This window comes from Uranotaenia lowii, chromosome 1 (assembly GCF_029784155.1).
Source record: "Uranotaenia lowii strain MFRU-FL chromosome 1, ASM2978415v1, whole genome shotgun sequence".
In the NCBI taxonomy this organism is placed as follows: Eukaryota; Metazoa; Arthropoda; class Insecta; order Diptera; family Culicidae; genus Uranotaenia; species Uranotaenia lowii.
Window position 1 is genome coordinate 71,670,714 of NC_073691.1, and position 16,438 is coordinate 71,687,151.

At 38.3% G+C, this 16,438-nt stretch overlaps 1 protein-coding gene across 1 annotated transcript; it reads right to left on the reverse strand.

The window, feature by feature from the left end:
* Positions 1-8,914: 8,914 nt before the first annotated feature.
* LOC129739622 (uncharacterized) lies at positions 8,915-15,238 on the reverse strand. Its single transcript, XM_055731104.1, has 3 exons — positions 14,505-15,238; positions 9,453-9,641; positions 8,915-9,389 (listed from the first exon to the last, which is right to left on the reverse strand). Exons 1-3 carry the CDS (start codon positions 14,993-14,995, stop codon positions 8,915-8,917), a joined length of 1,155 nt encoding a protein of 384 aa, XP_055587079.1. The 5' UTR covers positions 14,996-15,238.
* Between the last annotated feature and the right edge of the window lie 1,200 nt (positions 15,239-16,438).

The following is a 16,438-nucleotide window of genomic DNA, read 5'->3' on the forward strand; positions in this document are numbered from 1 at the left end:
TATGATACAGATTTTTTTTGTGGCAACGGTGTTCGGCAGCCGGCAGGCCGAGCCCGCCTAAATTCCGGCTGTGTTGTTGCTGTTGCTTGTTTATTGAGAAAGAATGCGCTTTCGTATGTTGAATTCAGCGTTGTGGTGGTATGCTGGAACACATTGTACAGCTCAATGTGCTGAGGGCTACCGCTGCGTAGCTCAGTGATTTGCTTCGATGTGGCACATTGATGGACAGCTAGCTCAGGCAGTGCTCGGTTTTGCTCTCTCAATGTGCTATGGAAAAAAATGCACATTGAGCTCATTGTGTGAGCGAATGACACCCCTGCTTATAAGTGCTATCCGGAATTCAAAACGATCAAATTAGGGTTTTCTCCGCTATTCTAAATATTTATAAATAATCACATATGACATATTCGTGCTGTATTTTCTGTCCGAAGTGTAGAAAACAACACTGCTTCCTTTGATAGGAAGGCAGTTGTAAACGCCTAGATGCAGGCACTGATGGCTGGCTATCGGTTGGTAAGAAATCACTCATTCGCTGTTAGGAGCATTCGCAACGAATGTCAGTAGCCGGCTGCAGCAAACGGAACCGACGAACGACGCCTACAAGCACATAAAGCGGGCCACAGACTACACAACATTTGTAAAAATGCGATGAAATTCGATGAAATTTTGTCGCTGTAAAGACGATTTGCATAGTGTATGGCACTGCTTGAATGAGCGCCCAAACGGTTGGAGTAAAATCGGTCGGGATCGAAATATTTTGTACCAACCATCCTCCCAGCCGGGGTGGAGATGGTTTTTTTTGTTGCTGTTGCTGTTTTCGCCAGCAATCGTTGGTGTTCGCGTGAAAAATGTTTGTATAGTGTGTGGGTGAGCATAGATCAAACAATCGTCGTGGAATCATCGAATTTGTACAGGCCATTTGTGTAGTCTATGGCCCGCTTAAGATGGCTGGCTTGCTGCTGGTGTTGGCTATGCTAAAATTCGTTGTGAAAAAAAAATCTAAAATTTCTTCATATAATTTCACAGCGTGTTAACATTTAACCTTTATTTTTATAGGAATTGACAGTAGCAAATCCGCAAACGTCTTGAAGAGGAAGAACCACCTGTTAAACCACTGACCATACTGACTGGACACTCGATTTCGTTTTCTGGATGATTTACGCAACAGTACGCAATATCGATTCCAGAGTGCGCATCGATCGATTTGAAGAACTGCTATCCCAGTTAGGAAATGCCACCCAACTTTAAAAAAAACAGGCAATTTCTACGATAACATCGGGCTAAACAGATACATTTTTCCTACAGGGCATTTTTTGTCACATTTTTCAGGTTCGCCACCTGCCGTCGGTATTGCGAACCTACAAAATAAATTAGACAGAAAATGGTTGAATTTTTGTTCTAAGTGTCATGTCAGTGGGATCAGTGGTTTAAGCATGTTAGCATGAGTCACGATTTCAGTCGCGTGGTTTCATTGATCGACATTGATCATGATGTGTGGACGTGTGAACGGTATGATCGATCGGGGGCTTAGCTCTATTCGAGACATCTTGGCAAACGTTGATTTAGAATATTTGTACCCCATCTACCACAGCTACAGGAAGCCAACACTGGACCCTGATGGAAACTATTCTTGGAAATGACACTTAAATTAGGATTACCATATCCCGCGACAACAAGTCAGGAGAAACGGTAAACAGAAGAATTCCGCGTATCCGAACTCCAGTTTTCTGAGTTCCCGCGTTATCCCACCCAGCCATCAGATTAAAAAAAGATTAATACATTTGTCTAGCTTTGCGCCCGGATGGTATGCAAAAGGATGTACAGTAAACCCCGCTTACTCGAGGTAGTCGGGGGAGGGACCAAATCGGATAAGTGAAACCTCGGAATAAAAGAAATGCATATAGACAAACTCTATCCTTTTTGCTCTGGTATTGCATATCATTCAGGCGCATATCTTACATGATTTTTTTTTCTTTTCAATCAACGTCTCTAGCAAGTTTAGATTTTAAACTTTCCAAAAAAGTCAATTTTATAGCTTAGCTATATATCGCGATGATGAAACACATTTTTACATGCATTTTGGATAAAAATGGTGTCTCGGATAACGTGGAAGCACTGGTGGAAGCTCGGATAAGCGGGGTTCTAACATAATTTGAGCTGTCTGAGATGGCACAGATATTTGAATTTAATCAAATACTGCTAATGTCATGGAGGTTATGTGACTTACATGAAAATTATAAATTTTGTTACTTTGATTTATCGGCCTAGCGGTGAAAAGTGATGTCCTTTTTAGTAGGGACATCTAAAGATTATGAAATTTTTATACAGATGGATAGAAGGTTAGAAGAAATGAAAGATGGTGAAAATGAGCGGGTATGTGATGGTAATGCTTCTAGACAAATTCTACCCGCTCATTTTCACCATCTTTCATTTCTTCTAACCTTCTATCCATCTGTATAAAAATTTCATAATCTTTAGATGTCCCTACTAAAAAGGACATCACTTTTCACCGCTAGGCCGATAAATCAAAGTAACAAACAAAAATTACGGTGGTTAATCTCTTCATAAAATTAAATAACTTTGGCCAAAAAGAAATAAAAAACACGACATCATAGCATCGGTGGTTGGTCACTATCAGACTATCGACCGTACCGTTTCGCATGCAAACCCCGCATGTAACGAATGCGAAGATAACAAACTGAGAAGACTTAAACATCGATAGATGCGTTTCTGTGTTAAAGGGAGCTTATCTGAGCGATCACATACCATCTTTTTGTTCGTCCGCACTACAAGTTCTCGCTTGTGGGGCGGACCACGCTAAGCCTACTAATGTGTGGTGGTAGATGCAACTCTATCTGTATCTACCACTTCATGGTAGTAGGCTCGTGAGGAACAAAAATTTGGTATGTGATGGTAATGCTTCTAGACAAATTCTACCCGCTCATTTTCACCATCTTTCATTTCTTCTAACCTTCTATCCATCTGTATAAAAATTTCATAATCTTTAGATGTCCCTACTAAAAAGGACATCACTTTTCACCGCTAGGCCGATAAATCAAAGTAACAAACAAAAATTACGGTGGTTAATCTCTTCATAAAATTAAATAACTTTGGCCAAAAAGAAATAAAAAACACGACATCATAGCATCGGTGGTTGGTCACTATCAGACTATCGACCGTACCGTTTCGCATGCAAACCCCGCATGTAACGAATGCGAAGATAACAAACTGAGAAGACTTAAACATCGATAGATGCGTTTCTGAGTTAAAGGGAGCTTATCTGAGCGATCACATACCATCTTTTTGTTCGTCCGCACTACAAGTTCTCGCTTGTGGGGCGGACCACGCTAAGCCTACTAATGTGTGGTGGTAGATGCAACTCTATCTGTATCTACCACTTCATGGTAGTAGGCTCGTGAGGAACAAAAATTTGGTATGTGATGGTAATGCTTCTAGACAAATTCTACCCGCTCATTTTCACCATCTTTCATTTCTTCTAACCTTCTATCCATCTGTATAAAAATTTCATAATCTTTAGATGTCCCTACTAAAAAGGACATCACTTTTCACCGCTAGGCCGATAAATCAAAGTAACAAACAAAAATTACGGTGGTTAATCTCTTCATAAAATTATAAATTTTCTTTTAAAATATTCTTGTACTATACCTAAATTTTGTGCATATTGATTACTGTTTATGTGTTTACATCCTCAAAAGCGCTTATGGTGCCATGTATAAATATGTTTCTTCTTCTTCATCGTTCTACTGATGGACTGCGCTCGTATGGCGGACAGTCCAAGGAGGTAGGGCCAGTGTCAAGACTATATGCCCTATTAAATTTGTCATTTCGACTTATAAATTCAATCTTGCTTTGCGTGTGAACTCAACTATTTCTTTATAGTGATGGATGTTCTTCGACTTGAAGAGATCTTGTATGTTTGCATATTTATTAACAAAGTCGTACTGATTTCTTAAGGCAGCAAAGTTAGGACATTCGATGACGACATGATTAGCTGTTTCTGGTACCATACAGGTCTCGCAGTTGGCATCATTCACGATTTTCATTTTCGCCAGCCAGTATTTTGAGTAATCGTGTGTAGCCATGAGTCTATTTAAAAGTCGGACGTCGCGACCATCAATGTTTTTTCCAAAGTACCACGGTATTTTGGAGAATTCAGGTTGTATATTGAAAAACATTTTACCTTTGTCCCTCGAGTAGGAGCGATACCATTCCTCTGTTTTTTTCCCCAGGGATGCCTTGAAGTGAAATATAGTGTCCTTTAGCATACACACAAAACTTTCGAGGCTCCACTTAGCAAAATTTTGTTGTTACTTTCGATTAGCAAAAAGGATTATTTTACTAATGTGATAGCAAAAAGCAAATTTTGCTTCTTTTTAGTAATTAAAAAGGCAATTTTACTTGATATTAGTAAAACGAAAGTTTTCTAGCCGCTTTGTTTATAGACAGCAGCCGCCGCCAGTTGGGGGAAAAATAATAAACTGACGCTATAAGGTGCGGTTCTGAAAGCGCGATGCTAGTGGTCCTAGCGGTGGCAAAATGATAGCCAGATCAATTCCGGATGCGTACAGGTAAGGGCCGATCAAGTAGTGTACAGATTTTCCGATATTCGAATTGTAAAATTGTTTGTTTTTTTTTTTCAACCAGGTTTCAATTTCCGACAAGATTGACGGGTTTTTTACAACAGTTCGGAAGTGGACAAAGGGAGTTTCAACGGACTGCATCAGGCACAATCATCGATGCATGAATGACGATCGGTCGCTTGGGGTTTCATTAGCCGGAAGGTGCGTTTCCAGGATCCAAACATTTTATGAAAAGTGTTAGTGAAAGGTGTTTTGAAAAATATAAATGAATTCAAAGTGATGTTATCCGAGCAATCTTTTAAATAATCGAATATTCCCTCGAAATTTGCAGATAAAAACATAAAAAATTGAAATTTCAGATTCTGCAGGATTTTTTTCACTGGTTTTTGCTAAAATTTTAGTAAAACATGCCGGCGGCTTATTTTTCTCTAATTTGCTAAAATTTGAGCAGAAAAAAATTGCTAAATTGATTGCTAAATTTCTAGCTGGTCAAATTTGAGCAAAATTTTGCTAAATTTCGGCCTCGAAAGTTTTGTGTGTAAGTTTATTCTCGTGAGTGTTATCCGATTGAAGCCCATATTTGGCCAGGCCATCTGCTATTTCGTTCCCAGTAATCGAAACGTGACTAGGGATCCACTGGATTGCGATATGATATAGCGAGCAAATTTTAAGGATTTCGATCAGAATGGTTTTGTCTGCCTTGGAGTCTTGTGCTGCGTCTAACATCAAGCATGCCGCTTTGGAGTCAGTGTAAATGACTGAATAAAACAATGAACACTCTTGAATGATTCTTGTAGCTTCTCGGATGGCAATCAGCTCTGCTGAAGTGATGCTAGTTTCCTTCTTTAATTACTTGCAAATTCGATGTTTGATTATTATTATTATTATTATTTATTTGAGACCTTTTAACCACCCGGGTTATTCGGGTCTATTTCGATGTTTGATGGTTTCAAAGAAAACGCCTATCCCTTCGAGGCGTCTGTAAAGATGCGCCCTCTTCCTCTGTACCTTCCGTTCATGGCACACAGTGCTAACTGTTTTACTCGTTCTGGGTTTGAATTCTGTTTAGATGTTGTTAGACCTTCCAAGTATGGAACAATATCGACAGGTGTGGTGATGTTCAGTCGTATAACCGGTTGAATGCTATCAAAGATAGCTTTGTTCTCCCAGTAGATTTGCTCCTGGTATGAGAATTTATGCCAGTTGTTCTTATCGTCTGGTAACTGTACATTTCGTAGCTGTTCAGCTATAACGTTATTCCTCGAAAAGTGTCTGCATATCTCTTTGGTTGTTACAAACTCCTGCCGTAAGTTAACTGGCTCTTGCCCACTAAGAGCTACAATAACGTTTCTCGGAGTCGTTTTTGTTGATCCAATTACTTTCCTTAGACATTGATTGTTAATTACCGAAAGTGAGTTACGGTTTGTCAAACTTGCATTGTTATACACTGAGCAGTTTTGATCCATGGTGCTTCTAAAGAGTGCGGTATGAATTTTGAGCATAGCTTGCGGATGTGCCCCATTTTTGACCCCACTGAGAATCTTAATCATGTTCAGCCGATCTTGAATTTTTGACCTCAGTTCCTTAGTATGTACTCCGAAATTGAGAAAGCGATCAAATACAACACCTAGATACTTGTGGTTTCTCACAGTTTCCAGTCGAGTACCACTGATTGAGAAGTCGAGTTCACGAGAACCATGTTGGAAAAATATAGTTTTTGTTTTTGCCGGGTTGATGGAGAAGTTTAATGTCTCAGCTGTACTGGTGAAGGCATCTAAATATGATTGCCCAAGGGCGTTAAGTTCATTTACTGTTTTGGCTCGAACTAGTATGCCAAAGTCATCGGCATACTGTACTAATACTGCATCGGTGCTTACGGTTCTGTGCAAATCAATTGTATAAATATTAAACAGACTGCGGGGGACAGAACGTCCCCCTGTGGAAGCCCGTTGTTGACGATTCTTGAAATCGTTTTGTCGCTCATGTGGAAGATTAGTTGACGGTTATTCAGAAAGGAAATTATCCACATCAGGATATCCTGTGGAACACCGATTCTTATCAGAATTTCCTCAAGTTTTTCTAATCTGACGGCGTTAAAAGCATTGGACAGATCCATACAAATCAAGGCAGTTAGAAATTTTGAGCGTTTGCTTTCTTTAAGCCAATTGAGTGCATAGTTAACGCAGGTGTTGGTAGAAAGATTTTTCCTGAATCCAAATGAGGTTTCGGGCAAAATTCGTCTTTCTTCGAGGTATTTTTGCAGGCGTTCCAGCACTGCTGAGTTGGCGATTTTCGTGATTGCCGGTACAAGGGAAATGGGTCTTTTTCCAGCTATGGTACTCTGATCGCGACCAGGCTTGGGAATCGCGATAACTTTTATGATTTTAAGATTTTTATTAATGACACTTTTCTTCCACATGTCATTCAACATTGATATTAGTTTATCTGTAACATCAGGGTTTAGCTGGGCTAAGAAGTCATAAGAGAGATTATCTACTCCTGGGGCTGATGATTTTTTCTTTTTGCCAAGGATTTTGTACCAAGTCCCCATGTCCATTAAGTTATCATTGGCTACAGGGAGAGGGGTATCGAACGTTTGTGGATCGTGTGGTCCGAAATGCGTGTCTAAAAATTGCTCTACCAGAACCTCGTCATCTCTCAAGAAGTTATTCTCTTTCCTGAAATATCGTTTACCTGGGGCGGGATTATGGAACTCGAAACAATCGAGTTTCGTTCGATTCGACAAACTTTGACATTACCGATCTCGATTCGAATGAAACGTTTCGAGATGATCTACTACCCGATTTACTCGAAATCTAATACGTTAAAATTTAGAACTCGAACGAGATTCGTAATACTGATTCTAATTCGATTCGAGTTCAACTCGAAACGGGTAACTCGAATCGAAAAGGATTCATAATTTCACCCCTGTTAAGCGATTCACCTTTGCCCAAAGTACCTTGGAGCTTGTGAATGAATCAATTTCGTTAGTAAACTCATCGAATCTCTTCCGTATCTCCTCTCTTTTGTTTCATCATCTCGATATATAGCTAAGCTACACACAAAATTTTCGAGGCCAGAATTTAGCAAAAATTTGCTCAAATTTGACCAGCTAGAAACTTAGCAAAAAAATTAGCAATATTTTTTAACTATAATTTTAGCAAACGAAAAAAAAAGATAGCCGCCGCAATTTTTACTCAATTTTTTAGCAAAAACCGGAAGAAAAGATCGCCCGGATCTGAAATTTCAAAATTTATTGTTTTTTTCTCTGGAGAATCAGGGAGAACGTTTGATTATGAAATAGAATTCACAAATTTACTTCACTTTCAATTTATTTTTAAATTTTTTTTTAAATTTAATTTCACGTTCGATCAACGGAAATTCCGGTTCCAGCGGGCGAAACTTCAAGCCATCTTCATCGACGAATGCACCAGAGTGTGTGCCGGATGCAGCTCGTTGAAATTCCAGCTGTGGTCCCCTTTATTTCTGGTCTGATGGGGGTTTTGTGTTGCAGTTGTAACCTGAAAGAAAAACAAACAATTTCGGATTTAAAAATCGGAAAATTTGTACAATTTACAATTCGCCCTTACCTAGGCTGTACGCATCCGGTGTCGATTTGGTTAGTATTTTGTTGTTGACTTTGCCACCACTAGAACCACTAGCATCGAACTTTCGGAACCGCGCACAATCATGTCTGTTTGTTATTTTTCTTAAAACCCGCGGCGGCTGTTGTCTGTGCACAAAGCGGCTAGAAAACCTTTGTTTTGCTAAAGTCAAGCAAAATGAACTTTCTAATTGCTAAAATCAAGTAAATTTAGCTTTTTGCTAACTCAACAGTAAAAAAATATTTTTGCTAACGGAAAGTAACAGCGAAATTTTGCTAAGTGGAGCCCCGAAAGTTTTGTGTGTATATAAAATTGACGTTTTTGGCAAATTTAAAATCTAAACATGCCAGAGACGTCGCTTAAAAAGAAAAATAAAATCCATGTAAGCTATGCGCCTGAATGATATGCAATACCAGAGCACAAGGATAGGGTTTGTGATCTCAATGTACTATTTTGGTGTTGCGGGATATGTTAACCCAAATCTAACACCGCTGTTACATGATGCCTCGTTTGACGGCGAACTATATTTTTCAAAGACTTAAAATAGCTAATTAAAGTGTACTTTCCATTATATAAGTCTGTCTTGCAAACAAGATTTTAAGCCCTTAAATACAAGTTTAAATGTGTTCAAGTGTTCAATCTTCAGCAAAAACAGGATGCAAACGATTTTCGTACATCAAATTATTTTATTCATTAGAAAAAAAACTCTCATCTTAACATGTACCAATTCCCCATTTCGGTAGCCATCAGCCACGGGAGGTAATGCCCTCGTGATATGGCATCCTCGTGTTCGTAAACTACAACATCTCCCCCGTTGGCCAGCGCATGGAAGATTCCCATGTGGTTTGAAATTATAGTATGATTACATGCAACCATAAGCGCAAACTCCAGCGCTGGATTAGTTCCCGCTGCCGATAGAAGAATGTGAATTTCCTCTTTTGGAGCGTTCAGTTTTTGGCAGATGGCACCTTGAGGATCCTCACAAATGACTAGAAAAATAAGCCGAACCGAGTGCAGTTTTCGTTGAAATGCTACGGCACGGTAATAATACTCAAATGGCAGTTCATCATCTCGCTGGATATATATCCCGACAAACTCCGGTGTCGTTTGCCCGTATCCCTGAACCGGACTGTCTTCCAAAAGCTTCCGTAATCTTGTTTGTGCTGCTTCCGCTTCGTCGGGACTAAAATTAAAATTAAATTTATTTTCTGATACAATTTTTATTGACGAAAAAGCTCAAACCTACCGAAGCATAGGTTTTTCCAGATTCCAATCTGCTGAGATCAAATCCCCATAACGGCGTGTTCCGGTGTCAAGAATGTATATTTGATTATTCCGTTTGGGCGGATCAATTTCAGAGGCACTGTTGATTATGTTTGCTCCCGCCAGATCGTAACAATCGAAATTGAGACTTCCGATTACTTCCATTGGTACACTGAAATGGAAATAAAAGATTCATCATTTAGGTTTTTGGGCTAGTGATTTAGTTCAGTTGGCAAAGCAGTTGCTCTTTGCCGTTGCCCGTCGCAAGGGCTCGAGCCCAAGAATGAACATGGAACATAGTGTAGCGCATAAGTTTTTCAATGACTGTCCGCCAACTGCATCATTGATATAAATTCGCGAATGACATAAAGACGATTAACTTTTTCAAACGGCTAGAAACAAAAAAAAAGAAATTCAAATTCCGAAACATCATAGAAAACTAGTGAAAATGCATAAATGCATTTCTTTTCTGTCATTGTTGTCAAAATGATCGTTTTGTAATTTTGTAATATTTTTTCTTTTAATTTATTCAACCTAGCTGGAAACCGGCTAAGAGTCTTTCACTTGTTACGAAAGCATAATTATATAATTTTCAGACCTCATAGGGTAAGTGCAGTATTCTTCAACTTCACACCTGTTAGTGTTATATTTCAACACTTTGTTGCGAAATTTCGGTAATATGCGTTGCAGAAAAGTCCGATAGAGTTGCCGTTCTGAGGTCACAAATATTTAAGAAACTTAAAATTTCGTGAGATAATAGTGTGATAGTCGATCTATCGTAAGTAGAAAATTTGAGCAAAAAATATGATCAGAGTTAAACGTTACGGAAGTGCTAAGTTGAGGTAACATTGCGTATCTCATCTGTAAAAAATTATTAACGGTATCCGGGCCTGAATTTATATTCTTGTTCTTTCTACATAAATTATGATTTCGTTCTTATTTGAGAATTAAACATCTATTTATAATGTTTCCTTTCGAAGTGTATGCGGAAAAAGCTTTACTTTATCAGTGGCTTTACACTCTTTAAAGGAAAATTTAACTCCACTGATTCCACCAAACGCAAAGGGTCTTTTTAAGATTTTAAGTTCCATTTATACATCAAGTGAAAATTAAGGTGAAAAATTGTAAATTTATCAATCTATGTATAACAAAAGTTAAAAGATGCTTTTGAACCGGTCTGATGTTCCAAATCTACTCAAAATCTTCTTGTACCCATTCTCCTTTCACCGAAGAAATTATATCAATTTGATGAATTTAATTTTATTTTCATATGGCACAAACTAATAATTTGTAGAAAAAATCACGATTTCAAACGACATTTTATGTAAAATTATTTTTTGTGACCTCAACTTCTTCAAGTCATTCATCTCTAAACAGAATTGATGATTGTAAACTAAGCTTTTCAATTTTTTTTTCTAATCGTATCCGAGCCGGTCAAATCCGGAAATTTTAACTCAGAAATTTGGCAAAAAAAATCGAGATCTGATTTTGTCTTGAGAAAAATTAGGGCAAAAATCGACATTTTTTGTACTCAAGAGGAATCGAGAAGACAATAAAGAAGAGGCAAACCCAGAAACTCGTGGTGACGAAGCCTAGTCACCAAAATCGGAACTGTCTCAAAATTCTTGACTGGGACAAAGTGAAGACGCTAGCTCCGGATCGTCAACGGAGTTGAGGTCTTTTACCACGGACCTATGCACAGGAGAATCGGCACGGGATCATTGAGTTAATAAGGCGGTTTTTTTGCTTTTCAAATTTTTGTCTTTCTTTGCATTTTTCTCAAGATTTTTCGTGAAAAATGCTATACCTGTAGTATCGGGAAAACAGGACTAGTTTCTGTGTTCTTTGTGTGTTTTCAGAAGTTCAACGCCTATTTTATACCAAATTTATCTCTTATTTTTTTAAAATTAATTTCACTGATCAAAACTATAGCTTACGGAGATCGCTATCGACATATAGTTTGTCGCTACCTTTCGATGTAAAACATACTGTTCCAACAACAATATCACGTTTCAACAAATGACCAATACTCTCGCAAAACATTTTTTTTGCTATTTTTTAAAGTGCCACTTTTTTCCTACAGAAAAACAGTCTACGGATTCGGTGTTTCGTTATTCGGATTTAGTTAACCTCTTGACTTATGTTGCAGCCCTTGGGTTTATTTTAAACGGTCTTCGCATCATATGATTTTTTAACTATACATATTCTTTTCAACTTTACGTATTTCTTTCAATTTTGCATTTAAAAAACCTGAACACCCTTCCAAGCATAGAAAAAATCGGATCGAAGTACATTCAATCTGCAATCCGTGGTGAACTCATTCAATTCTAACTGCCAATCGAAGCAATCGGGAAAGGAAAAAGTTAACATACCACAATGAACACTAACGATTGCAATCCCGAATGGATGAACTTTTAATAAGTTCGGGTGAACGAAACGAAGCCCGAAACATTCGCCGCGTTCAATTGGATCGTTTTTTATTTTCACCACGACGTTCGCAAATGATTGTCGAAACACAATCGCCAAACGATTGTAAGATTGCATTCGCGAATGTTTCCGTAACCGGTAAAGGATTGCGCCATCAGGTGCTTGTTGTTCGGCAAATTTTGTGCGTGTTTTAGCCCCCGCGCTCGCTGATCGTTTGTTTTCTCATGATGTTATTTTAATTTATGTTCGAATAGGAACATTCAACATATAATTAGTAAAAGTGTGGACTTTTGCACATTGCGTAGAAACCTAAACTGACAATGGGGGGTTTGAAAATAGGAGGCAAGGACGTCGGCCTGGTGTCGATCAAAGCCGTCGATATTGTTTCAGTCGAATAAACGTCGTCTTAGCTGCTGATTTTCCGGTGCGGAATTCGCTTTTATGTCCCAATGGGATACGAACGCGAAACATACGCACGTATTAGGCTTAGCATTTTTATAGTTATTTCAATTAACAATAAAAATTTAAAAAAATTTCGAGCCAATAACTCACAATTTTTTATTTCCTTCCGAAAACAAATTCGAACAAATCAAAACGCCTTCAAGTAGGCAAGCACGTAATCGCCCAGATGTAGGCAGATATTTGAGTGCTATGTCGGCTTACAATATTTATGTGTTGGATTTTATAACTTTTATGTGACGCATATAAAAGTAATAATTTTGTATTCTGTATTCTTGCAATCTCAACATAATTAAATGATTATTTGGCAATTTTGGTTAAAAAAATGTCCCAGTAGCCAAAAGCTAAATCCCTAGGCTTCGTAAACAAGAGTGGACATTTTCAAACCCCCCTTTGTCAGTTTAGTTATCTAGGCAATGTGCAAAAGTGCTGAATGTTCTTATTCGAACATAAATTATAATAAAATCATGAGAAAACAAACCGTCAGCGAGCGCGGGGGCCAAAACACGCACAAAATTAACCGAAAAACAAGCACCTGATGGTGCAATCCTTTACCGGTTACAGAAACATTCGCGAATGCAATCGTGCAATCGTTTGGCGATTGTGTTTCAACAATCATTTGCGAATCAATTCACCCAACGAACGTCGTGGTGAAAATAAAAAACGATCCAGTTAACTGCGGCGAACGTTTCGGCCATCGGTTCGTTCACCCGAACGTATTTAAAAGTTCATTCATTCGGATTGCCAATCCGACCAATCAGCGGTCGTCTGTTCACGCTCGCATCGCCGATGCTATCATCGTGAACGGAGCGGTGATTGAGAATCATTAGCGTTCATGCTGGTGAACGAATTTTTCCATCCTTGGCTGGGTGTATCGTCTACAACCGTGCATCGAGCCAAAAAAACGAGCCGGACTATCGACTTACAAGAAGGAAGTGACTACAAATCGCGGTGATAAACAAAATACGACGGCCAAAGCGCGATCCCGGAGGCTGTACACGACGATGCTGACGAAGTTTGACTGCGTGGTAATGGACGACGAAACCGACGTCAAAGCCGACTACAAGCAGCTTCCGGGACAGGACTTTTATACGGCAAAAGGAAGGGGAAAGGTAGCAGATATTTTCAAGCACATGAAACTGTCAAAGTTCGCGAAGAAATATCTGGTTTGGCAAGCCATCTGTACCTGTGGCTTGAAAAGCAGCATTTTCATAGCTTCCGGGACTGTCAACCAAGAAATTTACTTGAAAGAGTGTTTGAATAAACGTATGCTGCCTTTCCTGAAGAAACACGGTTGTTCCGTACTGTTTTGGCCGGATTTGGCATCTTTCCATTGCGGTAAAAAGGCCATGGAGTGGTACGCCGCCAACAACGTGCAGGTGGTTCCCAAGAACCCTCCCAACACGTCAGAGCTCCGCCCAATTGAGAAATACTGGGCTATTGTCAAGCGGAACCTGAAGAAGACCAAAAAAACTGCTAAGGACGAGCAGCAGTTCAAGGCAAACTGGCTTTGTGCGGCGAAGAAGGTGGACAAGGTAGCTGTACAAAATCTGATGGCAGGGGTTAAACGTAAGGCCCGGCAATTCGGATTTGGAAAAGCGGAAGCCTAACTGAATATTTTTCCTGAATTTTATACTTATTAAACTTGAAAAAGAAATTTAATTTGATTTTTTAAATAAACGATTTCACCGATTTACACGCGTTTTTCCTTGACCAAATTTTGACCGTATCACCTTTTAGTTCCACACCAACCACTTTCTAAAAACTAGCATAATCTTACTTCGTTTAAAACGTTTAAACCAACCTGCCTTGCTCCATTTCCCAAAAAAAATGATCAAAGTTCAGTGTTACGATTTTCTTCAACAAAATCGAAATAAGGAACATTTCAATAGGCAAGATTAGGAACATGTAGTACAATATTAGGTACGCCGAAACACTTTAAAAATATAAAATTTTCAGTTGAATAAAGGTTGAAACATTATTTCCAATTTCAACACAGTTAAGAGAAGAGATTTTGAAACTCAGATACCAAAAAATAATGCCCATCAATAAAAGGCCAAGTCAAAAATAATCTGAAAATCCATAGCAAAATAAAGCGAAATTTGGCTCACCTTACACCAATTACGTTATGTTTTTTTTATACACTTACTGAGCAAATATTTCCTCCAACTGCAATCTGGTTGACTTCGGCAGGAAGGGTAAAATCTGAAAGGACTTCTCCGCTCTTAATTTTGCGTTCTGCCTCATTGCTAGCAACGTGTAATACTGCCAGAGACTTTCTTCTAGCTCACCAGCCGCCAGAGCGGTAAATATGATTTCATTCTCCAGAGGACAAGGTTCATTCTGACTATCTTTCACCAGTGACGTCACGTTAGCATCGATGTCGAGAAGGCTTAAAAATATTTCCACAGAACTTTCACTCCATCGATTGGACGGCTGCAATTCACTCTCTTTGGACAGCCCGGAGGACAAATTCGCCTTCTGATGCTTGGAAGCTGGCCTTTTGAACTCCGGTCGACTTGTAGTGCTCACCACCAGCCAGATGAAGGTTGCCAGGGAAGCCAACAGAATCAGCGGCTTGATATTATTACGGATAAGCTGGAACGTGGCCACGATCAACCCAAAAAGGGAACGAAACATTTCACTCCTTTATGCAGGTGGTGGCCCAACTAAATCAACTGAATCTAATTGCTGCTACAATAAGTCATATCGATTAATTGTCATGCGTGATCTCTGGAGGGCGAGCTGATAACGTTTAGGGAACGTGATTTCGGAGTGATTTACTGGTAACGTAAAGCAGAAATTAATTCCGTTTTGATGATAATTTTAAAGAAACGAACAATAACTAGGTTTAGAAAATCAATTTAGCGACCGCGGTGTTTAGAACTGTTGAAAGCTGTCTTATAACTAAAGCGGCATTTTCATTCACACTCGCCCGAGAACCAACATATTTATGGGCTTCTGATAAGATAAATTCAGGTGTGCCTGTGTGTTCAGTATTTGTCAATGGTATAATAAATGACACCACCAATATGGTCCGATTCGATACAACGAATATATTTCCCTTCAAGTATTCGTCTTATGCACAGAAAATGCAGTTTTCTTTAAACATTAAACAGAATTAAATTAAACAGAAGTGTGGTTGTAACAGTTGTAGAATTGTTTTGAAGAATGGAATTCTTGATGGCCGGTGGCTCTTTAATGTCAAATAAAATTATTTGTTCAAATATTCATCTGCATCTGCAAGAATGCAGCTTCTTAAATTTTTAAAAGGATACCTAATATCTACTAATAATAAAAAAAAGGTCAATAATCATTTCATTATTAAAACGTTTACTTCAATAAAACTTTAACTGATGTGTTAAATTGGTAAAAAATAGAACAGGTGTATCAACATTCGGTTGCCTTCTGCTGTTTGTCTTTCTCGTCTGTCTTTTTGGTAAAGATTTGTCGATTAGATTGCATTTATCAACTCAATTGATTTTAATTTGTAATTTTTAATTTATTGTTTATTTTTTTCTCCGCAGCCTGTTAGTTACAATTAACCCTTCGTTTCATAAAGTTACAAATATGCAACAATTAATTAAAACTGTTCTAAACTTCACATTTAGCTAAAAAGTAAATTTTTTTTTCGATGGGAATAATATTTATAATTTCAAGATCACGTTCAATTAAAAAAAAAATATTTTTAGTGTTTATAGGAACCAAAAAAACCCACTTGAATCTGAAAAATATGGAATGTGGAAAAAGCCTAATTTTTCAAATTTTTGGCCTAGTGTAATTCATATTGAGAATTTTTTTTCGACTCAAAAAAAATATTTTCGTATTCCCACTAAAGTAATTTACATAATAAACAAAATTTGAGATTTTTTTTTTGTTTTTTCTCTGATATAATGGGTTTTCAATAACTGTTGCAAATATGCAACACCATGCAACGGTAGTACCCTAGGTAGTTATATGGGTTCCATAGTGTGTTTTCGAAACTTGCATCGTTAAACAGTGTATTTGTTTCCCGATGACAATGTTTTCGTTATAAATGATTTATTATCATGTTCAGGCCGTATTAAGAGGGGGGGGGATGAG

Coding starts and splice junctions, on each gene's coding strand:
- LOC129739622 (XM_055731104.1), bottom strand. CDS start 14,995: ATGTTTCGTTCCCTTTTTGGGTTGATCGTGGCCACGTTCCAGCTTATC. Junction 9,642..14,504: donor TTGGAGGAAATATTTGCTCA/GTAAGTGTATAA, acceptor TTTCCATTTCAG/TGTACCAATGGAAGTAATCG. Junction 9,390..9,452: donor CTGGAAAAACCTATGCTTCG/GTAGGTTTGAGC, acceptor TTTTAATTTTAG/TCCCGACGAAGCGGAAGCAG.